This window comes from Amblyomma mixtum, chromosome 4, assembly GCF_055824585.1.
Source record: "Amblyomma mixtum isolate Tamu chromosome 4, ASM5582458v1, whole genome shotgun sequence".
In the NCBI taxonomy this organism is placed as follows: Eukaryota; Metazoa; Arthropoda; class Arachnida; order Ixodida; family Ixodidae; genus Amblyomma; species Amblyomma mixtum.
In genome coordinates this window covers 11,414,058-11,437,309 of record NC_143015.1, presented here as the reverse complement: position 1 = coordinate 11,437,309, position 23,252 = coordinate 11,414,058, and the positions used below count along the sequence as shown (strand labels likewise).

Here is a 23,252-nt window from a genome sequence, read left to right as displayed (position 1 = left end):
TGCCAGTCCTCTACACCTTTATTGCAGTACTTGTGCTCTCTCACGGCCCACTCTCAACAGCCCTTCAGATGGGAATGACCACTGCCATGACATTTTCCACATGCTACATCACACTTTTTCAGTTACGCCAGTCCTACATTCCCTTATTCTGTGCCGTTTAGAAGACCACACGGTGTACACCTCTGAGCAAATGGCTTGAAATGCCAAGATTTATCACACGGCTCCAGCACACACAGTCCAGTGCAACAGTGGAGCAAAAAAAAAAAAAAGATGGCGCTCACAAAAGCAACCAGCTACGTGACCCCTAGTCAAGTCGCGTCAACGCAGAGCCAATGCTGTGTGTACCCACTGCTTTCTGATGTGTGCCACGAAGTCATTATTCCCATGCATGCACTAGGGTTCTGTCGGCCAATCTGCGAGAACTGCTTTGTTCCCGGTGCTTAGAAATGAGATCACAATTGGCTGGCTGCAGAGCAGAACGCCATGAATTGCAACACAGGCCTGTCATGCAAAGATGTTCTGCCTCCTTTCCCAAAAGGCACGCAACAGCACGATGTTGGCAACTCCGCCTGTAGCTTCACGTTTGTCAGGCTGGCACTACACAAAACAATGACATCTGTATCATTCATATTTTCTACGATATCGGGGACCTCGTAGCTTTCAGCTCCCTGCCTCGCATAAAGACACCTCTTACTAGGAGCAGGCAGAAATGAAAAAAAATGGCACCCGCGGACCCTCACAAACTTTTACCCACCTGTCTGTCCAACACGTATATTACATCACTATCTACTAACACTGCTATTCCTCCTTGTCGTTGCTAGCCCAGAGCATGCTAGCTTTTACTTCCCATGGGTTAGGCATCAGTACAGCACGACTGCCAGCAGAAAGCAGCACACCCCTAAACGGGTTTGCAATACCAAAATAACAAAGTGGGCAAGACACAAGAGTGCAGTCCATTTTTTCTACCATTTAAACTTTACATACCCTGCGACAGGCTGCTTTGGATTGTTGGACTAGAAGAGAAACGAAAGAATGCCTTGCACAATGACACCGGTGCAGTTTCAAGCTACCTGTTCCCAGGGCCACGTTCGTGGTAGAATTTAGCAGTAGCACGATACAACGACAATTCTCATGATGGGCACAGTATTAGGAGCCTCAATGACAGTGCCCACCAGAAATCGCTAACCAACTCTGCTGAATGCATAGCTGATCCCAAGTGTCCACAGCACCGTGATGAAACAAAACAGATGTTTGTTTACATATTTTACTCGTACTTTACAGACACATTACTAGGACATGGACTACTTCACCTAGAAGCTCTATGTACACATGCATAGCATGTACAGTACATGTTCCAAAGACCACTAATAAAAGGCTACCAAAAATGCATCACATAATGTCTCACACACAAAAATGAGACTCACTATATATTAAACCGACTTGTAAGACAAGACCTAGGTGAACACTTATTCGCAGTTCACAAATCCTCTGCAGTGGAGAGGCTCACCGGTGCATAGATAAGTTTACCACTTCGAGGGTCACAGCCGTCTGTGAAATCTATGTACCCACTTCTGATGAGTGCACTATGCAACTTGTAGTGGAACACTGCGTAAACTGCGGGACACAAGAGTCCGCTGCCTGCCTGAGCCCTGAAGAGACCGCACGTGACTCCACACACTCAATCACCTACTTGGCGCAACTGTGTACACAACCAAGTGCACGAGCACAGCCTGTTACAGTAAAGCTATTTTTAAGTGGCATATGAAAACGGCATTCCTGCATTGCCTCTTGAGCAGCATCATATGCTAAGAATGTGTTTCCTGCGACTGTTTCTGGTAAGTCACGTCTAGCTGCAAGTGAGCTTGGAAGCGGAAGAAGCCGGTCTACGAACAGGGAGTAAGCACCGTTCCTCTTTGCCACAGCGGCACCCACACGAACAAGGCCTAACGTGTGCAGATGTGGTGCTGTGGGAAGCTCCACTCTTCTAAGATTGCAAGGCATGCCACCAAACAAACTAACCTGGTTGAAGACATCAGGCACGAGTCAAAAAGCCACTTCCCATCACAACAGCATCAATGTAATAGTTTGCTCTACTAGCTGGCCAGGCAACCACTACAGCTTAAAGGGCGACTCAGCCCCAGGCAAAGGGGAAGGTTGCCACACAAAACCGCCCCTTCCCTGTGGACGCACAGGCTAACTACTTCTGCCCCACAACTGTCTCGGTCCATGGAATACAGACGAGGGTGTGGCACACATCAGTCTCCGCTCTCAGCCTGGGAGGCGCGCAGTGCGTGCCGGAGGCGCAGCATCTCGCAGGCGGCCTCGTAGGAGGCGAAGTAGCACGAGGTGGTGGCCATGGCCTTGAGGGCGCTGGGCAGGTAGCCCTTGAAGTAGCCCTGCACCCCCTCCTGGGTGAGGATGCAGCGGACGCAGTGGACGAACCCCGTGTAGCGGCCAAACCGCACCCCCTGCGCACTGAAGCCCTGCACCTGGGGGAGAGAGAGAGAGCGGATCATTTGAATGCGTCATATCCGAGGTTAACACATGAAAGTTCGTAACATCTGAGGTATACTACACATGAAAGTTTGTCACACCCGAAAAGGCATACTTCGCTTCATTATATTTGTGGTTACACATGAAAGATAGTTATATCCTAGGTTAACACCCAAAAATTCAGGGGAGAACTTTGCTGACCTAAAGTGCGGTGAGGCGAAAGCCTTAAGCACGGTGCAGCTACTTGTGTCACTGATGTGTGGTTAAGGTGTTAAGCTCCGCCTCTAAGAGTGGAACGCGACGGCGTATTGTAACGGTGCCAGGGAGTCCACAGAACGCCATCGCCCATTCGGCTGTAAAGGAAATGTATCAGTCTCACATATCTCGGTGGACACCTGAACCTCGCTGTAAAGGGGAGGGAAGAAGATGGGAGTGAACGAGGGCACCGTTTTCACTAGACGCGCCTTTGTTCATTCCAAACCATCGAGCTGGCATGGCGGAGTGGTTAGCGTGCTCATCTCGCACTCCGGAGACCCTGGTTTGATTCCCCAACTCGACCAACTTCCTACTCGGTTTTATTTATTTATCTGGTCCGACTAGAAAGGTTAATTAGGCTAATTGCTTAACTATTATTACTCAGTCATTAATTATCATAGAATTCCTTAAATCACATTCCGATATCATTCGAATGCCATCGATTAAGTAATGAATGGCATATGCCCATATAAGGCACGTAACCTAAACGCGGACACGGCTGCTAACAACAGTGTGACGCATTAAAGGCTTTCGCCTTAAAAGTTCATTGTGTCTGAGCTTAACACACTAAAGTTCGTCATATCCTAGGAGGCATGCTAAGGTTAGCACGTATCACGGCATCACATGTGATGGCAGTCGCTCTAATGCTCACGCATTAATAAGGGCTAGAAGGCAGCCTTGTCCTGTTCCACAGCATCCTAGGCAATGCCTGTGCAATGGCCCCAAATCAGTGATCCAAGGTGGAGGCACAGACTTGCTGGAAAGGACTGTTCTCACCATCCAGCTACAGCACTTAACTCTTTCCGTACCATGGGGAAAATGGCCATTTTCTCAAGGTTTCAGTGCATTTTTTTTTTCTGTTAAAACTATTGCATTCAATGACAGATTCCGTTTTACCCAGCGGGTAAGTGCTGTCCGGATAACCTGATGCCTTTATTCTCTTTACCTGCTCACGGAAGCTTTGAGCTGTGTCATGTCTGCAGGACTTCACAAGGGCTGAACGAACTGTGCCATTCTTTACAGTCTTCGAGTGCCCTGAGACGGAATGAAGCAATGGTTTAACCGATTGTGGATGATAGCTCCCAACTTTCCATCTTACTACACCGTATTTAATTGCATAATTTGCACCCTGCTGTAATCTGCGCACTCCTTGTTTATTACCCGGATTATAAAAGAAACTTCTACAGTCGAGCCCACTTATAACGACTGCAGTTATAACGAACGCTCGTTTATTACGAACACGGGTGATGGTACTGTCAAAATATGTATTATGGCACTGCATCTCAGACACAACGAACAAGTGAGGCCACACAAATCGCTTACAGCGAACGAGGATGCCCTGCAAATTCGGCTAGGGGGTTGAAAACTTCCGTTGCTTCCCAGGTGAAACTCCTAACAGGTCCAACTGGTTTACTGAACAAATACCCAGTGACACTGAGCTGGCTCTCGGCTGATGCAGCTGGAATTGAAAATGTGTTCCAAAATCCAGTTGCACCAGTTGGGATTTTCACCTGGGTTGCAGGGGTGGAGAGTCACGAGCACCACCAAGCCTCCGCGACACCTCCTTCCCCTCTTTCGAGCAAAAGAATGCAGCCATCCAAAAGGCGAAAAATAATACGGGATGCACAGAATACGGTGCCTTGTGTCGGAGAGAAGTGCAGGAAGCTTCGTGTCACTGTGGTGCGCATGAGAATGGACAGCAGCACATGAGAATGGAACTGGTTGGGAGCTACATTCTGGTGCACCACAGGCATGACGCAAAGCCCTGGACGATGCGCAACGTTTTTTTTTGACGGCTGTTACACTGTCATCAGTGTAACAATCACACTGCACGACTTTGCACTGTGCGACTTTGTATTGTTGGCTTTAATAAGGGAAATCCACTTGCTACAAATCTCGGCTACAACGAACGCAATCCGAGTGACTGTCACGTTTGCTGTAAGGGGGCTCGACTGTACTCTCATATTTCACTCGCAAGGAAGTCTTGGGAAGACCATGATGGACTTCGGAACGTGCAAGTGGCGAGGGGATGACTCACATGCCGTTTACTTGGCTTGCTAGCATTGGCGGTCGCTCGCCCAGACAAACAGTTGCACATGCGAATGAATCCGAAACAACCAAACAGTTTGCTATTTGGTTTGCCGCTAGTCAGCCAGGCCACGGGAGTGAGCGTCATTTTATCACCCATTGTCTTTATTTGCCCCTGACTGCTGGCTTTGGGAATGTATCGTTGTGCATTTATCGCTTCGAGCCATGCACATGCCGTCATGCCTCCCGTGGGGGAATGCAAAACGTGAGGCAGGGTGGGAGAGGGTATGCGTCTTACATTTTGAGTCTTCTTTTTGTGGCCTGTGAGGGATGCAATTTGGGAAGGGGGGGGGGGGGTCTCCTTCCTTGCCCTGTACATCATCATCATCATCAGCCAGACTACGCCCACTGCAGGGCCAAGGCCTCTCCCATGTCTCTCCAATTAGCCCTGTCCTTCGCCAGCTGCGGCCACCCTATCCCCTCAAACTTCTTAATCTCATCCGCCCATCTAACTTTCTGCTGCCCCCTGCTATGCTTGCCTTCTCTTGGAGTCCACTCCGTTACCCTTAATAAGGGCCAGCGGTTATCTTGCCTTCGCATTACATGCCCCGCCCAAGCCCACTTCTTCCCCTTGATTTCGACTAGGATGTCATGAACTTGCGTTTGTTCCGTCACCCACTCAGCTCTTTTGCCGTCTCTCAGCGTGAAAAGATCAGCACTTTTTTTTTAATGGCATAGAGCCAACTCAAACAGTAAATGGAACTCTTAAAAGCTAGAAAAGGGTGAAAGATAAAAGACACGTATCGCCGCCACTGGCTGTTCCCACAAATACATAGCAGCGACAGTAAGGGAGATCTGTCATTGAAAATCACAGAAAACGAAAGATCAGGTGCCCAAATATTAGGACAACTTATTCGGTGTTGCCTGCTGAAACACCTTTACCGCACAAGGAAGACGAAAACAAAAACTAAACACGGAAAAGTAAACAAAGCAAACCCACAACACTTGACGTCATCCACTACGTCACAAGTTCGAATTACAGTGGCGGGGTAAAATACTTGAACTTTAAAATCTCTCAGCACTGAAGCATTTTTTGTGGCCAGACAAATTTTAACCCAGTCAAAAAGCCCTAGCTAATGGATGTTACTACCAATAGAAACCTGACAAAGTTGTCTTCAGTGTCGCTTTAAAGGGGCTGCGAAACACTGCCTGGCGGAATACCGGCTATACTTCAGGTGGGCTCTTTATGTCACACAGATGCTGTCTCAAAAAGAATTACAGGAATCGATGCACAGGAACGGGAGTTATTCAATGAAGAAATTTCAAAATACAAGCAAACAAAACGCTGCCCTCAACTCGATTTTGGCGGGGCTTCCCACTCCTATTTCGCTCACCCTATGACGGCACCTGGCGCAACCAATCAAAACAGCCAGCCAGGGCACGTCGCGGAAGTTTGCACTCCATGGTTGCCTGCTCTCTGTAACTCGTTCTTGCTGAGACTGGCAGCGTTGTTTCCATGCCAGAGCGCCCCTGGTGGTGTATTTTTATTTTACTTGCTTTGCAGGGCTTTTATCTAAGACAAGCAAGTTGTTTTTGTTGATCTAATATAAAATGCAGGCAGGTGACAAAATGTGTCTCTATTTATTCACACAATTTGCAGTATATTTACTGTTTGTCCGGTCATCAAGCTCGCGCCAGGCGATGTCATATCCGCTGCTAAAAACCCACCACTGTGTGGGGACACCATCAGAGCCATGAAGTTGTTTTTGGGAGGACATTAAAATATTGAAAAACGGAATGTACGCGGTATTACCGACGCTAATAGCACCATTATAACTCACTGTATGCAATCAACAGGCAAAACAGTTAACTAAGATTGTGTTTCTGGGCCCCTTTAAGCAGCCTAAGTTCTAGTAAGCTGTATTAGGATCAGAGAACTTCGTAGTGGCAGAATAAGCACATCTGCTCCCAAGCACATTCGCTTCCAAGCCAAGAACTCTGCCTCCAAGAAGCAGATGGAGCTGAAGGTAAAAACTGTTTGTAGATGGCCGCATGCACGTCTTCCAATCCCCACCAATCACCGGGCAGCTTGCTTGTCCGCAGAAGTGTGACCTAACTGCTGCTGGTGCTTAAGGGGGGAGCCCGGTCTTGAAAAAAAAAAAAATTTATTAATGAAGTCACAGTTAAGAAATCTTCAGGGAATGTGTATTTTTGTGTGCCAATTCTAAACATGTCATTTAATTTCATGTAAAAGAATTCCTTGAGCACTTATGTAATTTTTTTGCATGTATTTTGTGAAGAGCTTTGAAAAAAATTTCTAGTGGGAAACTTGCTGGAATGTATGCCATTGGGTTCTCTTGGCACCAAGGAATGCAATAAGGGTAGAATTGTCTTCCTGGCTGTCACAGAACTTGAGTTATAGGGTTTTGAAGTTGTCGCTTCAGAAATGAGAAGAAAAGTGTGCATTCCTGTTTCTGAAGTGGCAGCTTCAGTACCCTGTAACTCAGGTTCTATGATAGCCAGGATGATAATTTGATCCTTATTGCATTCCTTGGTGTCAAGAGAATTCAATGGCACACATTTTCAGCGAGTTTCCTGCAGCGCAAATTTTCATCAATACTCTTTGCAATATACTAGCATAAAAATTGCACAAGTGCTCAAGGAATTGTTTTACACGAAATTAAGTTACATATCTAGGGTCAGCGCACACAAATGCGTGTGCCCTGATAATTTCGTAACTATGACCAGATCAATAAAATTTTCTTTTCAAGACCAAGCTCCCCCCCTTAAGATGCGAAGGTATCCAGTGAGAATGTTGAACGAGCGTGCCGCCAAAGGTGCCTCCTGCAACTGACCTTGCTGCAGGCAGTGCCAGAGTAGAGAGTACGTTGCAGTTCTAAGAATAATGTGTGGGATGGTGTGAGGAAGGATCGACGAAACGGAAGGCCAGAGGAACGAAGACGGTCAGCCATGCACGTGTTGGTGCTGCACTACCAATGCAGTGTGAGGGTGATGCAATAGTACCCACCTGCAGCCTCTTCTTGATGAGATCCAGAGGGTAGACGAGCGTCTTGGACACAAAGCCCGAGAGGGCACCACAGGCGACGCTCTGGCTGATCCCTGCAGCCCCGGAGGAGAAAAAGGGGAGGAGGAACTCAAAGGCACAACTCTGGGGAGGGAGAGTTATACACAGCTAAAAGAGCACAAAAAAACGACAAACCAGAAGAAAGAATGACACAGGACAACCGCCAACTCACAATCAATGCTTTAGTTGTGAGTTAGTGGTTTATTATTTAAGGCTTATAGGAGGAACAGAGAGAGTTATGTCTCCAAGCAGCACACGGGGCCACGATTAGTTCAAAGCAACTCGGGTCCATTACTGCGTGCCGAGATCGCACAGCACACAGCCATTCTTGCATTTCAACTTTCGGGGCCACGATTAGTTCAAAGCAACTGGGGTCCATTACTGTGTGCCGAGATCACACAGCACACAGCCATTCTTGCATTTCACCTTTCACAATAATTAAAAAGCTAATTAGTGGGTTCTTGTTAATTACCTGGATAACTAGAGGGGTTTTCCAGCATATTGTGTCAAACGGGGCAGTGTGTGTGTGATCCTACACCTAATTTTTTGCTATAGTGAGCCCAATATTTTCAGGAATTTTTGAAAGTGTTCGCTGAAACACCCGGTAATATGGGCAGACAAGCAGCTTGCCACAAGACAGGCTGACAAACAGACAAACACACAATGGGGAAATGCACGGAATAGCCGCTACAAGTGCTAGTCCACTAAAACAGCTAACAGTGATCCATATTTTTTTTTTTTCAAGCGCGCTTCCTGGCTACTAAACTTTATTCTTTCTGTGGCTTTGGCAACAACGGAACAGTGGCCTTCTACTGTATTCTTTTTTTTTTTTAAAACTTCTGAAATTTATTTCTAGCCATATTTTTGTGTCTTTTATATTGAGATCTAGCTGATGCATGCGATATGTACAGGTTGGATTTTTCATTTTAGACTGAAAAAAAAAGAGCCAATAAAAACATGCCAAATTAATTTTTCAAATCTATTTAATAAGGTCAGCATCCTTGATGAGTAAGCCATAGCTAGCAAGCTACCGAATAGATGTTACGCGTGGTCCCAGTCACACACTGGTACAGACCGGGAGGCCCCATCTGCTGGCACAGTGCCATCTACTCGCGGACTGCTCTCACCTGCCTCGGGTCGTTACCTTGTTAAGAAGGCATTCCCACTGTGTGCATGATGCATGTGCACAGTTTTGCGTTGACGGTGGCTTGTTACTGTTTTAGGCATTGTCCTTACATTGTCCTTACAAGTGGATGAATCTCCTCAGCCTAGCCCTAAGCAAGTGGTGCCAATCTGTGTGAGGAGACCAAGCCAAGCAGCAGATGATGACGCTTGATGTGAAGGCGAAGCCTCTTAATGTGCTTCAATAAAACATGGTGCTGGGCTAGTTGGTTGTTCATACTTGGTGGGAAGACAGCGCAAAAAACATCTGCAGTGACTGGACTTAACACACACTCACTGGCTAGCTAGCCATGGCTACTGATCTATACCTGCATCATCACCATCAGCAGCCTGCCAACAACCAGGGCAAAAGCTTCTCCCATGTCTCTCTCCAATTAACCCTGTCCTTCGTTGCCAGTTGCGGCCACCCTATCCCCGCAAACTTCTTAATCTCCTCCGCCCACCTCACTTTCTGCCGCCCCCCCCCCTGCTACGCTTGCCTTCTCTTGGAACCCACTCCGTTACCCTTAATAAGGACCAGCGGTTGTCTTGCCTGCGCATTGCATGCCCTGCCCAAGCCCACTTCTTCCTCTTGACTTCGACCAGGATGTCACTAACATTTGTTAAGGTTCACTCTGAAGGTGGCGCAAAGGAGACAAGGAAGGCACAAAACACTACGGGACAGGCACCTACTTTCAACTGAGGTTTATTCGCCCAAACCCTTGCATTTTATGAAGCATTCAAGCCGAATCACAGAAACCTGTTACAAAAAAAAACAAAAACAACAATCATCATACAGGCTATTGGTGCAACTGCTGAGTGCCAGGAAAATAATTCAGCACAATAGATCACACCACTTCACAATCAAAATTGTTGGACTGAGTCCCAAGATTACGTGAGCGCACAAAAAATAAAAAAATAAAAAAGGAACGTGAATTCATCCCCGCAACACAAAAGTGTGCTTGTCCAAGGCAAGAATCAACCTTAGCTATGAACCTAAGCCCAGCTTCAAAATCAACCTTAGCTACAAACCAACTAGTCCAAGCCAAAGTACTTCTTAATGCATTTGTTTCCTGACCCACTCTGCCCTCTTCCTGTCTCAAAGTAAAATCTATCATTTTTCTTTCCATAGCTCGCTGCATTGTCCTTAACTTAGGCAGAACCCTTTTCGTTAGCTTCCATGTTAGTGCTCAACAGGTGAGCACGGGTAAGATACAGCTACTATGTACTGTTGTTCCCTTGAAGGATATACCATTGAAGGCAATAGTATATACCACGGTTATACTCCCTTCAGTTTTTGTTTTGCAATGCAATCTTTCTTGCTCGCCTTATGTTTATAAATTTATCTTTTTAGATAGCGCTTGTTCAACAGAAAATTCCTTTTACTTATTTATTTATTTCCTCAAAGGTCTCGGTTGAGACATTACATGAGGGAGTGGGCGGTATCTGGCAAACAATGGTAAAAAATGTTAAGATGAAAGGTTGGCGATACTGCGCTTGAATTCTAGTGGGTTGATGATAATGGCAACTTCGGTGGGCAGCTCATTCCAGTCTCGTGCAGTACGCTGAAAAAATGACTGCTGAAATGTCACAGTATGGGCTTGTAGGGGATACACTGCATTACTGTGGCTGAACCAGACGATGCGGTGGGCTCTTTTTATGTAAGGGTTATCAAGAGGCAAAGAATGGAAAAATTTATGAAAAAGGTTAAGACGAGCTATCCTACGGTGCGAGGCATGTATTTGCTTTCGCCATGTCACTGCTGCTGATGCAAAGGTGGCTGAGGCTTTGTCAGGCTGCGGAGACAGCGGCTTTTACTTCAGCCACCTCTTTTCGCTCACTTGTATCCGGTGGTGAAAATAAACATCATCATCATTATTATTATTATTTTGAACAAAATTTGAAAGATAAACTTTGGCATATTTTTTCAGTGTTCTTTCTTTTTTTTCCAGTTCAAAACCAAAACTGCCAACCTCTCTAGACATAACCCTGAAGAAGGCCCCCATACAACCACCACCACTGTGGGTGGCAGAGTAGTAGTACCCGTGACGTGGCTCTCTGGGTGCAGCAGCAGCTCCCAGAGGTGCACGAAGAAGTGGTAGAAGGCAAACTGGAATCCCGACAGGGGCCCGATCTGCAGCAGGGTGGGCAGCAGGCCTCGGTAGAAGGCCCGTGGGCCTTCCTGCCGCCACATGCAGCTCACCGCCTGGCCCACCGACCGGTACGTCTGCAACACCACCATCATCATCAGCCTGACTAGCAGGGCGAAGGCCTCTCCCACGTCTCTCCAATTGACCCTGTCCTTCGCCAGTTGCAGGCACCGTGTATTCCCGTACACTTCTTAATCTCATCCGCCCACCTGACTTTCTGCCGCCCCCTCTTAAGCTTGCCTTCTCTTGTAACCCACTCCGTTACCCTTGAGGACCAGCGGTCGTCTTGCCCTCGCCTTACATGCCCTGCCCAAGCCCACTTCTCCCTCTTGATTTATGAATAGGATTTCATTAACCCGTGTTTGTTCTCTGCAACAACACTGCACCAAAGCAGCACTGTACCAAGAAGTACAACACACTCACTGAGGAAGAGCAGGACTATGCACTCAACACCACTGCTACTCACAGGCTGGGCACAACAGTCGTGTCCTGATCCCCTCTCAACATTCTGTGCTCTGTGGTAGGTCACAATAGGCATCATCATCATCATCATTCTGACTATGCCCACTGCAGGGCAAGGGCCTCTCCCATATCCCTCCATTAACCTCATCTTGTGCCAGCTGCGGCCACCCTACCCCCGCAACCATTGTAAACTTCATTCAATATTCCCGTACGGTATTTCCTAATTACTGTGTTTTGCTGAAACAAAATATGTCATTTGTTTAAGTGTAAGCTGCATTTTTCACGACGTGAGCGGTGTGTATTCTTTAGGTAACTTCTTAACACTCCCCGCCACTCCCTGCTACGCTTGCCTTCTCTTGGAATATCCACTCTGTTACCCTTAATGAGGACCAGCGGTTATCTTCACTTCGCGTTACATGCCCTGCCCATGGAAATAACTAGGATGTCGTTGACCAGCATCATGACAAAAATTCACTTCAAGTGTGCCACACTTAAACAGACTCAGGTGGCCAAATTAGGTGAGAAATCATGTCTAACGGCACTGGCTATGCTACAGTGCGCTATGGCAAGCTGCACATCGGTTTTGAGGGATGCTGCACAGGAGGGTTATTTCAGCCACCCGGCGTTCCCTAATGCTCACTAACACCGTACATTGACGTGATGATGATGAAGACATAACACAGGTGTTTCTGCATTTCACCTCTATGACATGATTCGGTGAGCTTGGGCTGAATCAGCCAAACACTAAAACCACTGAGCAATCATGGCGGGTCAACACTGGGTTCCTTTCGTCTGCTTTCAGTCAAGGATAATTTGACTGCCCACAGACTCGTGTGGTGCAGCTTCCCTCTTCCACTTGCACTAGATTACCCAGTGTATCACAGCAAGTCACGCTATCCCTGGCATCAAACTGATGATCGTTATTTCAGCCACGTCGGCTGATCCGAGGCAACACTTGGGGAGGTTACGCCGACTCTGCCAGTTTTAATGCGACAGCGTTAAGGCCCCGTTCACCAGAAAATTTGGTGTCGGTGTTTGAAAAAGTCACAGGCATGTCTCCGGCAGCAGGTCCCCAGTGGGCAACCTACGAGGCAGGTGGGCCACCTAGGTCACGTGACCTTGCGGTGTCATCAGAACACAGCACAGTGAGCAGACTGCCCACCGCAGCAGGTCGCAGTTCAATTAAAGCTGCACTAAAGAGGAATCTGAACTACTGTTTTCACCACGGAAACTCGATCTACAAGAGTTTCGAGCATTCTTAAAAACTTTTAATTATTGTCACGTGCGGCCGATTTCCCTAATTTAAATCAGATTAAACATCCTGGCTCCCGCCTCCTTTTGAACTCACCGCTGAAGGTAGGGAGGGGCGGGGGGGAGTGGAGAGCCTCTCAGGCAGTCGCGTGATGGCTTTGCTTTCACTTTTATTGTTTTTTAGGTTTCCGTGAATAAATAGGTCCAGTCAGAGACAACATAGCTGCAAATTAGGCCCACGGAAATAAAGATACATGTGGACTCCTTGCTTTCGCCGATCACTACGTATCACTCCGCCAATGGCAGAGCGGCAAGCCGCCACGGGACTGCTTGGTGGACGGTGCGAGGTTAGGTTAGCTAAAACCGGTAGGTTATGCTAAAAGGCTGCAAACCTATGTCAGTGCAGTGCCACTAGTGCATTAGGCTGCTCAAAGAATAACCTTCCACCTGAGCGCAGCCGTATGGCTGCGCTCGGGTGCCCTCAGATGCCCTCCAGCTTTACTTCAGGTATTCCACATTTCAGATAAACTAAAGCACTTTTAGTTTTTTTTCTAGACTATGATGGTCCATGAACATGCACTCGTTGTACAAATCTCCCAAGGGCAGTTCCAGACAGTGGCACAAGCTTTTCATTTACGCCCAGAGAGTGCAAAAGGGATGACAGCATTTTCACATGCTACAATCACACGCTGGTTGGCCTCGTAACTTCAAAGTGATGCTTGCCCTTGAGAAACCCTGTACTACTGTCTTAAGCACCAAACGTGCTTGGCAAGGAGAGTTTACCAAATTCTTTGCACAGTACCCTGCGGCAAATCAAGTTAGGGGTCTACGGATTCTCACAATGTTACACACACAGTGAACAAGTAGAAACAGCAAAGGATAAAAGTAGGTGTGGTAGACTTTGCCTCCCCTATCTTCATGCCACATAACTGGTGGTTGTTACCTCACCCAACCTGCACACAGTGGCAGCAGAGACAATGGCCAATCGCTTCCAGCAACTGCATCTCATTACCATCATCATCACAACTCCACCCACCACACGGCAAAGGACCAAGCCCCATTAACCCTGTCCTACACCAGCTGTCCATCTGACAACCCATCGTCCCCTGCTACTACCTACACACAATCCTGTTTTGTAGCGTGAGCTACACTGGCCACAGTCTCGCCGTTTCGCATGGCCCCTCCATCGACCATATTGCACATGCGCGAGTGACATCACTGCTCACAGCTTGCGTGCCTCGCCGCACGCGTTCGCCGTCGTTTCACCACGCGCGCTCGCCGCTGCTGCCGCCGGCGCAGAGCCACGTGACTTCACTGCGCACTGCTGGCACTCGCCGCTGCGTGCTCATGCTACGTATCTTGCGTATCTTTCTCTCTGAACTGATTCCTGTGACACCCCCTCTGACAACCACCAACCTTGGGTTCCATCTGTGCCACCAGGCGGGTGCGGATGACGTCAAAAGGGTGGGCCACAGCCGTGCTCAGGCAGCCCGATGCAAAGCCACAGGTGAAGTGGACACTGTTCTGCCACTGCTGCCAGCGCTCAGGCCCCAGGCCAGTCTCAAACTGCCGCGTCAGGTACTCCCACGACGAGAACTGCACACGGTCACCAAGCTCAGACCGCAAACCCAAAGCAGCACCAAGTAGCACGTGGTGGCAAGATCAGTCGGAGCTCTGAAGCTCCTCTGAGTTTCAGATCATCTGAGCACTCGCTACGGGTCAACCTTTGGCACTCATCAACCCAGGACAGCTTTGCTCATGTACTCACTATGGTCCCGGGACATTTCCAAAAAGCTCTAGTTGATGTGCAGCACACATTATTTCTCATCAACATCGCTGACATGGCACCTTGCAGCAGTGACTGCCTAACAGCACAACACAGCTGGGCGCAAGTAGACAAAGAGACCACGACGAGGATATTAGGCGACCAACAACGCAGTCTCCATGATAGACCTTCGTCCTGTGGTGCCTTGTTTTGCTGTGCTCTAGCCCGCACAGTAGCACAGCTGCTGCAAACAGCTCAAATACAAACAAGACTGATGCAAGGCATGACCCGAGCAATGCATAAATGTGCAGGTGCTTACTGACTTAAGAATTACGTCAATTAAACTGTGCGCCTCAGTCTTCAGTGCCTGCAGAACAACTGACCAAGGTGGCAGTCAGACCTGAGATGCAGTGAAGGGTGCTCAGAATCTCTGGCCACCACGAAGCTCACAACAGGGCTGTTGCCAGCAAAAGTGGTATCTGTGACAAATATCACTGGTGCTTCTAAGACCAGCTCAGTGCTCTCAACTGCAGTTTTAATAAAACCTATGCATCTCATTTAATGTCACACTAATTACTACTACCATGCGCAGCCTAAGTGGCACGGCAGTCATCGTGTCCCTGAATTCAGGGTTTGCAGCCACCAACTACAACGAGAAAGCAAGACTACCTTATGGTAAAATATGGTTTTAAGTTGCTCTGATGGACTTTTCAGCACCATTGACGGACATTCGTTCATTTGAGCAAGGAGCTTTCGAGTGCCGCAAAAAAAAAAAAAAACGCCGACGATTATGCTTCTTGGTAATGTGGTTATTGAGTGCAGCTGCTGCAGTATTTCAACCATAGGCGACCAGAGATGGAGCATGCAGTGTCGAACGGAGGTGGACATGGGTTTTGGTTGCGGCAGCATGAACAGCGATCTGCCGCCCCTGAGCTTTAGCTCAGACTCTCCTCGAGGAATCCCCACCGGAAACATCAGCAAATAACGTTACAGCTTTAGTCACGTGACAGCGACACAAGCAAGGATGTCAACTCTGGCTAATGTCATTAGTCAATGGATTGAGTGGGTGAGTTGGTTTTCCATTTTGACAGTGAAAGGAGAAGGACGACAGAAAAGGACGACAGTAAGTCTCTCCTTTTCTGTCGTCCTTGTCCCTTTGAGTGCTTCCACTGTCAAGATGTCCTTAGTCAGACACAACATTAAATTTGCTGCCTGACAGGGGGCTATTGCAATTGCTTGGGAATTTAGTGGGATCTGTAGCATAATTCAGTGCCTCATTCGCCGTCTCCCCTCTTCTCCTCCAGATTCCTTAAATTCGAGGAATTGATTAGCAATCGTGTGCGTAGCTTCTGGTGTAACACACCATATTACACACTATTTGATCTTAAGCTACACCATTTAACGCAAAACCGGTCGCAAATGGGAGAAGGACGATTCAGTGCATGCTAGTTAAAATGGCGCGGCAAAATGCCACGGGCAATAACTGGCACAGTCACCCTTCAACCTTATGATTTCCATAAGGAGTCCATTCAAACAGATTGGTGGGAAAAGAGGAGAGACAAGTGCCACATGTCAAAGACAGTAGCACAATGATCAGGCCGTCAATGTGTGTGTACGATCCACACAGCAGTGTTGAAAAACCAAGCATGAAATTTCTGGAAGCAGGCGGCACTGCCGAGAAAGAGATTAGGCGCTGCAGCTCACATCAAGCTGCATCTTCCTTCCCCTGATTTCTCGAGAGGGATCAAACCATCTCGAACCGTAGGTCTGCGTGCACCGCTTCGCCAAGGTTGCAGGGAGGGGAGAACCACGGCTGCGAGATGAGATGCGCTAGTGGGAGTCCGAGCCTTCGAGCGCGCTAGAACCTTTTCCTACTTTTCTTCTTTTTTCTGCGGGTTGCCGCCTTCACGCTACTGCTTTCCCCCTTGTGCCCTGTTCACTATCGCCATCTTTTGTATTCCTCTGCGCTCTATGTTCCCTCTCTTTTATCCTCCGGTGAGCTCGTTCGCTCGGCTATGCCGAGGCCACCGCTGAGGCATGCCCCTCAACACAGAAATGGGCTGCACTCTAATACAGCCTATAAAGCTCAGTAGACTGTCCCTTTAAGCAAAAAAAACTCTTATGCAATCCTTGGTGGATTGTCTGAATGCGTTCATTATATCCCAGGATGACACACTGAAATTCATTAGATCCGAGATACATAGGTTTGTTACATCCGAGGTCAACACACGGAAGTTCGTTGCACCTGAGGTCCAGACACGAAAGTTCGTTATACCCTACGTAACACGCGAAAGTCCGTTATATCAGAGGCTAACACACAAAGTCCGCTACATCTGAGGTGACATGCTAAGGATCATTAGGTCTATAAAAGGATGATGTACAAGCCTAAAAGAATTGCAAACCAATTAGCAATTGCTGCTTCATCATCATCAGCCTGACCACGCCCACGGCAGGGCAAAGGCCTCGCCCATGTCTCTCCATTTAGCCCTGTCCTTCATTGCCAGTTGCGGCCACCGTATCCCCGCAGACTTCTTAATCTCATCCGTCCACCTAACTTTCTGCCGCCCCCTGCTGCGCTTGCCTTCTCTTGGGATATCCACTCTGTTTCTTTCTTGATTGATTGAGCCCATTTCTTCTTGATTTAGACTTTAATGTTGGTGGCTTACAAGGTATAATTTATTAAGGGAGGATGCTAGGCTGAAGAATGAACTTTTTAACTGCTATGCCAATGTTGTTAAAAATCTGAGGGGTGGTCACTAGACTACATTCTAAATTTCATTACCATAGCAGGAACAGAAAAAACTTATAGCTGCATTATAAAGCAATTAGGCCTGTCAGCTTAGCAAAACTATCATTTTGAAAATAATGCTTGTACTATAAAAACTGCATGTGATTAGATACTTTTAGGAATCTAGGTGCTTTATAGAGCAGAATAAGGGCAGTTGTATGTTTTTTGTCATTTCTATAAAAAAATGTTTATTTTTTCTGTTGTAGTTACATGTCAGCCACTTGATAATTTTTTTGTTGTGTCAAAAAAAATTTAGACATTTAAAAAGTATACCTCTTGTTGTTACATTTAAAATGCCAGCTTAGCTACCACCCTGAAAACAGCTTTTCGTAGAGTAGTTTGTAAATGATAGTTCCTAAAGGTTTTGTTTTCTCAAGTGCAAAAAGAAAAATAGCTTCAGATATTTTAATACATGCTTACTTAATTTTATGGCCAAAAATAATAATCAAAAAGCCCTGCTATGAGTAGGCTGTGCCCTCCTCTACCTATGGCTATGGTGCTTGGCTGCTGTCCCGAAAGACGCGGGTTCGATCCCGGCCGCGGCGGTTGAATTTCTTTGGAGGAGAAATTCGAGGCCCGTGTACTGTGCGATGTCAGTGCACCAAGTTGAAGAAGCCCAGGTGGTCGAAATTTCCGGAGCCCTCCACTACGGCGTCTCTCATAGCCTGAGTCGCTTTGGGACGTTAGACCCCCATAAACCAAACCAAACCTCCTCTACCAAGACGATGCTGCCCTGTGGCAACTGCTTCAAGTCTTCTTTTTTTTTTTTTCTCTCAGCTTCAGAGCTGTCCAGCACTTTTGACAGTGCTTGTGAAATGCTTTCCTTGGATGCCTGGTTGGTTGAAAAGATAAACAAATAACCAGCGTCACACACAGCCAGAACAAGATCTGGCTTAGCGAGACTCCAAGTGGCTCGAAAACAGCGTCGGAAAGCCACGTGTTGATTTTCCTGTTTCGGTTCGAAATATGCTTTCCTTCTTTAGTTTTCCTTCAGTGGTCTGGTGCACCCTCGATAGAAGGTCTCCCATAACTAGAAAGCACGAAAAACAAACTTTGTAACGTGGCCATTCACTTCGCGCTCGGTTTCTTGCCACTCTGAGACCGCATCTTGAAGAAAGCATTCATAGGCACTTTCAACAGCGAACGCGCATCACTGTTTCTTAAAAACAACTCATTATCTTCTTTTCTACTACTCAGATAACAAACAACTGATGAGAAAAAAATGTGACAGAAGGATGGTTCAATATTCGTTGTGCTTCCATTGGCGAGCTACAGGTCAAAACGTTCTTGGAATATTTTTTTCCGCAAAGCACAAATTCTGGTCTTGAATTTTTGTGAAGGAATGTCTGTTGACATATATATAAAGAGAGAAGAAAATTTCGCACACGAAATCTGAAATGCACAAATGAAACACGCAGAACATCTCGACAGGTACTGTGGTTCTAGGAGTGCAACAAAACAAACGGCATGAAAACAGACAAAAAAGTAGTGAAGAAATCTGCTTCACAAGGTGAGTGCCTATTCAGAAAGCAATAACAGAGAAAAATACCTATTGCTTGAGCATTTCCCCGCTATGCAGAGCCACTGCGTTTCACGACACAATTTTTTCAGAGTACTCCTGGGTCGACGTTAGCTACCAAACTTTGGGAGAGCATAAAAAACAAGGCATACAAGTAGATACATGAATTAAACAAAAAAAAAACAAGCTTCTTGGCTATTTTTTCAGGTTTCAAAGGTGTCCCCTCTTAAGCGACTTGAGAAAGGAAATGCAACACATGGCTGATGACCTAAACATGCAGAGCTAAACAGCGGAACTGAAAACCAATATGAAGAAAATTAAAGTCATGTTTAAGAACCACCCCGTCGCAGTGGCTCAGTGGTTATAGTGCTCGGCTGCTGACCCGAAAGACGCGGGCTCGATCCTGGCCGTGGCGGCCGAATTTCGATGGAGGCTAAATTCTACAGGCCCGTGTACTGTGCGATGTCAGTGCACGTTAAAGTTTATAGTGTCCCTCATAGCCCGAGTAGCTTTGGGATGTTAAACCCCCATAAACCAGTAAACCAACAGTGTTTAAAGGGACAGTGAGGAGAGCTCTATTAATAATTTTTTGAAAGCAAAATCCGATAGTTCGGCATTTCATGGCTTTGTTGCCACTTGGCCGGCAGCGAAAGATCCATTTGTTTCTAAGAAATTTGGATTCGAAGTAGAAAAAGTTTTTCCCGCCGCTCTGATTCAAACTTGGGATTCTCCTATGACGACACAGGACTAAGTGACGTGTAACATGACATGCACATGACGTAACGCAGACTCCGTGATTTCTGGCAGCCAGCGGTGCGGCCTAGCAGCAGCCGAAAAGAAAGCTACCGCCGGCCGCACGTTGAAGGCATCTATCGGCTGTCGCTACCGTCGCTTCCTTTACGTTTGCACCGGTGTTTTGCCAGCGTTACGATGGATCCCGCTCTCGAAGTCGTCAACGAAGTTCTCGCAAATAGACACCTTTAGCATACCGTGTACCTTGTTACCGTTAGCGGAATACCGGGAGCCCGCCTACCGCCGGTGAGCAGGCGCTGATTGGTCCCGATGCTGCAGGCGCGCGCGTAACTGCCGGGTACGTGGCGCCATCTGGCGATGTCAAGGAGATTTGCGCATGCACTGGCTGCTCCTGAGTGATTCGTGGCTTCTTTGTCCTAGTGTTGCTAGAACCATTGGTTCTAGCAACATTGGTTCTAGCAACACTGTTTTGTCCTATGACGTCATCACGCTTGTGCTTGCGAGTTTGGCCTGTGGCGGCGATACCTGTATTTTGGTTCTTGCTCTTTTCTACGTTACAAGAGCTTGGTTAACAGTCAGTATGAGTGGCGTTTTTGTAATCAGGAGCTGGTATTCTGCCGATACAAGCAAACTTCAATTTCCCTTTAAGAACCAGGGAAGGAAACAGTAGCTCACAATACGCAGCGAGGCATTAGAACAAGTAAGCATCTATCTGGGACAAGTAGACACTGCGAATGCAAACACTGAAACAGCTTGGAAAATAGCAACGGAAAAGAGTGCATGCTGACAGGTACTGTCATGTCATGAACGACAGGTTACCCCTAAGAGTGGAAAGCCAAGAATATCTGCATCCCAGCTGCCAGACACATGAGGCAGACACCTGAGAGAGGCTTGCAATCCACACACTTCAGACGGTCGCTCTGTGCATGCGTGCCTCTATGCCTAGAGCTCTGCTGGATGAAAGCAATCTGCCAGCTTCTACTGCGCATGTGCAGATCACGTCAGTGACAGCTGCCAGACAGCCACTTTGCAGGCGCTTGTGGAGCTGGGTCACGCCTCCATCACATCTGTGTTTGTTTTCAGCCAGTTTTCTGGGAAGCAGACAAACTTTCGTGCACTCCCCAGAAGGAAGTGATAAGGTGGATTGCAAGTGAGGACCGCACAGTGATTGGTTTATTGGGGTTTAACGTCCAAAGCATCTCAGGCTATGAGGGACACCATAGTGAAGGGCTCTGGAAATTTCGACCACGTGGGCTTCTATAACTTCCTGTTATGTAACACTGAGTCGAGTGTTCTGCATTTTGTCAGCACAATATGTCGTCCTAGTGTGTCCAAAATTAACACACAGACATTGGCATTGCAATAGTACCAGGAAAGACCTGAATTATTCTCCAAGCTGTATTTCATCCTTCACTTTCAGACCCGTGATCATGCCTTTTTTTTTTCGCATTTACAGCGTGGGAATAACATTTTACTTGTTTTCATTTCCACCCAGTTTTATCGATCTGATTCTGGAAGATATATTCCACAGTATGCAATGACAACTCTAATTTACCCTGGCCACAGCAGGTGCCAAATGTAACTTTCAGCAGCACTCAATCCATAGAAGCACACGTCGTCCGTCCAAAATATGGGAAATGGATGCAAATGCGAGCTTCCAAAGTCCTTAGAAGCATTTTTTACAGCACTGGCTTTCAGCGTGTGATAGAGCGGCGAACCATCGATTCTTTTCACACATCTTTTCTTTCTTCTTTTTAAGGAGGGGGGCAGACTAGAAGAGAAGAACGCACGTCGCGTCACAACGTGCGCGGACGTCCTGGAAAGCTGCAGCTCGGACGTCCTTCCCTTCGTCGTTTGTTTACGCGCGGGTTTCGCAACGCAGCCCGTACACCTCCTCGAGCAGCAGGAAGAACGCGAGGGAGGCACGACCTTGGCCGGTCAGTGCGTCACAAGGCGTGCGTACGGCTACCCCCCGGCGCACTTGGCATACGAAGCCCGAGAAAAATGAGTCGTCGTCTGCTGCGCCCGGGGACGCCAGCAGACGACGACCGGGTCAAACCCGCTCCGGCCGAAACCTATCGGATTCCGGATGGTTGCGATTTTGCTTTAGGCAAAGCCAAATTTGCCCTTAGCAACCGCAGCGCGACCCGCACAACGCGGTTTCTAGTTTCACGCTACGCATTCAGAAACCTAGAAAGAATGAGCCGGGAGGTCCGAGGTCAGCTGTCACCCTGCGACGCATGTGGGGCAGGTAGTATTAGGTTGACATGTGGGGCAGCATTATAGGTTGGCCCTTTAAGCTCTATGCTTTGAGAGCGTACTTACATTGTTAGGCTAGTTGGTCAATCATGGTGAATAAAAGGGGGTGCTGCGCACAAAAAGACACGGATATTTAGGCTGGGCCTCACCTGAACTCCTCCGTAGACGACGGAGAGCAGCTGGGCGGGCACATGGCCTTTCCAGAAGGCCGTGACTCCTTCCTCGCGCAGGATGCAGAGGGTGCCGCGCCACACACCCGTGTACTTGGCCGTCGGGTGGGTCGCCTTGATCGGGTCCAGCTGCAGCTGCAGTCGTTCGATAGTCACTCGTCGAAAACCGCGGCTCGCACTCCTGACGCAACGCGTTTTCGGCCGATAGCAATCAGCCCACACTGCACGCACACCACGCGGCAGGCAGTTACTCCAGCACTTAACGCATATAATAACCTGCGGCGTCCTCCGATGTTCGAAAAGAAGCCCTGTAAGGAGTTTCTTTTAGCAGCTTTTTAAGGGGGGAGGGGGGCAGCTTTAACACACGAAACTGAGCCTCAGCTGTAGCGCATCTTAACCACGTTGTGGCAGGACGCGCTACTTTAATTGACGAACGCTTCTTCAACAAACCATGCCGAGTAGCGGGCCCATTGCCGGACACACGAGCGAACGGGCAGATCGCGGCGCCACTGGAAAAGGCAGTCGGTTGCTCACCTGAAAGCGAATCTTGACGACGTCGAAGGGCTGGCAGAGGAAGCGAGTGACGAATCCGCTGATCGCGCCGGCGACCATGTGGTCGACGCTCGCGAGGTCGTCCCTGGCGCCCGCGTGTCCGATCATCTAAAGCGGGCATCGATGCGCTCTTTGCTCCTCCAGCGACGCCCCAAAAGGATCCCGAGGAAGGTCAGCCCGCCGGGGACGCGCCGTTAAAGCACGCAGCCGTCGCGCACACGCTGTCCGCCATGCTTGGCAACTTGCGGCGTTGCCATGGCGACCGACCCCTGGCGGCGACGCCAGCCTGCTCTCCTTTTTGATCGCACAAAATCTGCCTCGTACAGTTCTCGTACCTTTCCCAAGTGCGCCAGAATTGTAATAAAGCGCCTGAAAAAAAAAAAAAAAGTGCTTAGGATTAGAAATGTATGCACGTTTTTTCTGCTGTAACTACGGCCCAGCTTCGCTAGGGGATCGGTGTCACGCTCTATGGTGTCACGAGCTAAGGGTGCCTCTGACATCATGCACGTTTTCAGACAGATAAAAACGTTGGGAACGAAGCAACAAAACTCTCAAAGCTCG

General features: G+C 47.9%; 1 protein-coding gene across 2 annotated transcripts; it reads right to left on the bottom strand.

The window, feature by feature from the left end:
* Positions 1-22,953, bottom strand: LOC149345698 (mitochondrial thiamine pyrophosphate carrier-like). 2 transcript variants are annotated; one of them, XM_089586199.1, is made up of 6 exons: positions 22,674-22,953; positions 22,119-22,274; positions 14,302-14,481; positions 11,066-11,249; positions 7,805-7,896; positions 1-2,489 (listed from the first exon to the last, which is right to left on the bottom strand). In XM_089586199.1, the coding sequence occupies exons 1-6, from the start codon at positions 22,797-22,799 to the stop codon at positions 2,256-2,258; spliced, it is 972 nt and encodes a 323-aa protein (XP_089442325.1). In that variant the 5' UTR covers positions 22,800-22,953; the 3' UTR covers positions 1-2,255. The 2 variants fall into 2 exon arrangements, with proteins under 2 accessions (XP_089442325.1, XP_089442326.1); XM_089586200.1 differs by having other exon boundaries at positions 22,119-22,268.
* Positions 22,954-23,252: the final 299 nt, after the last annotated feature.

Bases quoted from the DNA above. Each gene is read 5' to 3' on its own strand.
- LOC149345698 (XM_089586199.1), bottom strand. From the start codon at position 22,799: ATGATCGGACACGCGGGCGCCAGGGACGACCTCGCGAGCGTCGACCAC. The intron at 14,482-22,118 runs GTGAGGCCCAGC...GACCGTGTGCAG, and splicing joins TCGTCTACGGAGGAGTTCAG to TTCTCGTCGTGGGAGTACCT. The intron at 7,897-11,065 runs GTACTACTACTC...CCGGGGCTGCAG, and splicing joins CCCAGAGAGCCACGTCACGG to GGATCAGCCAGAGCGTCGCC.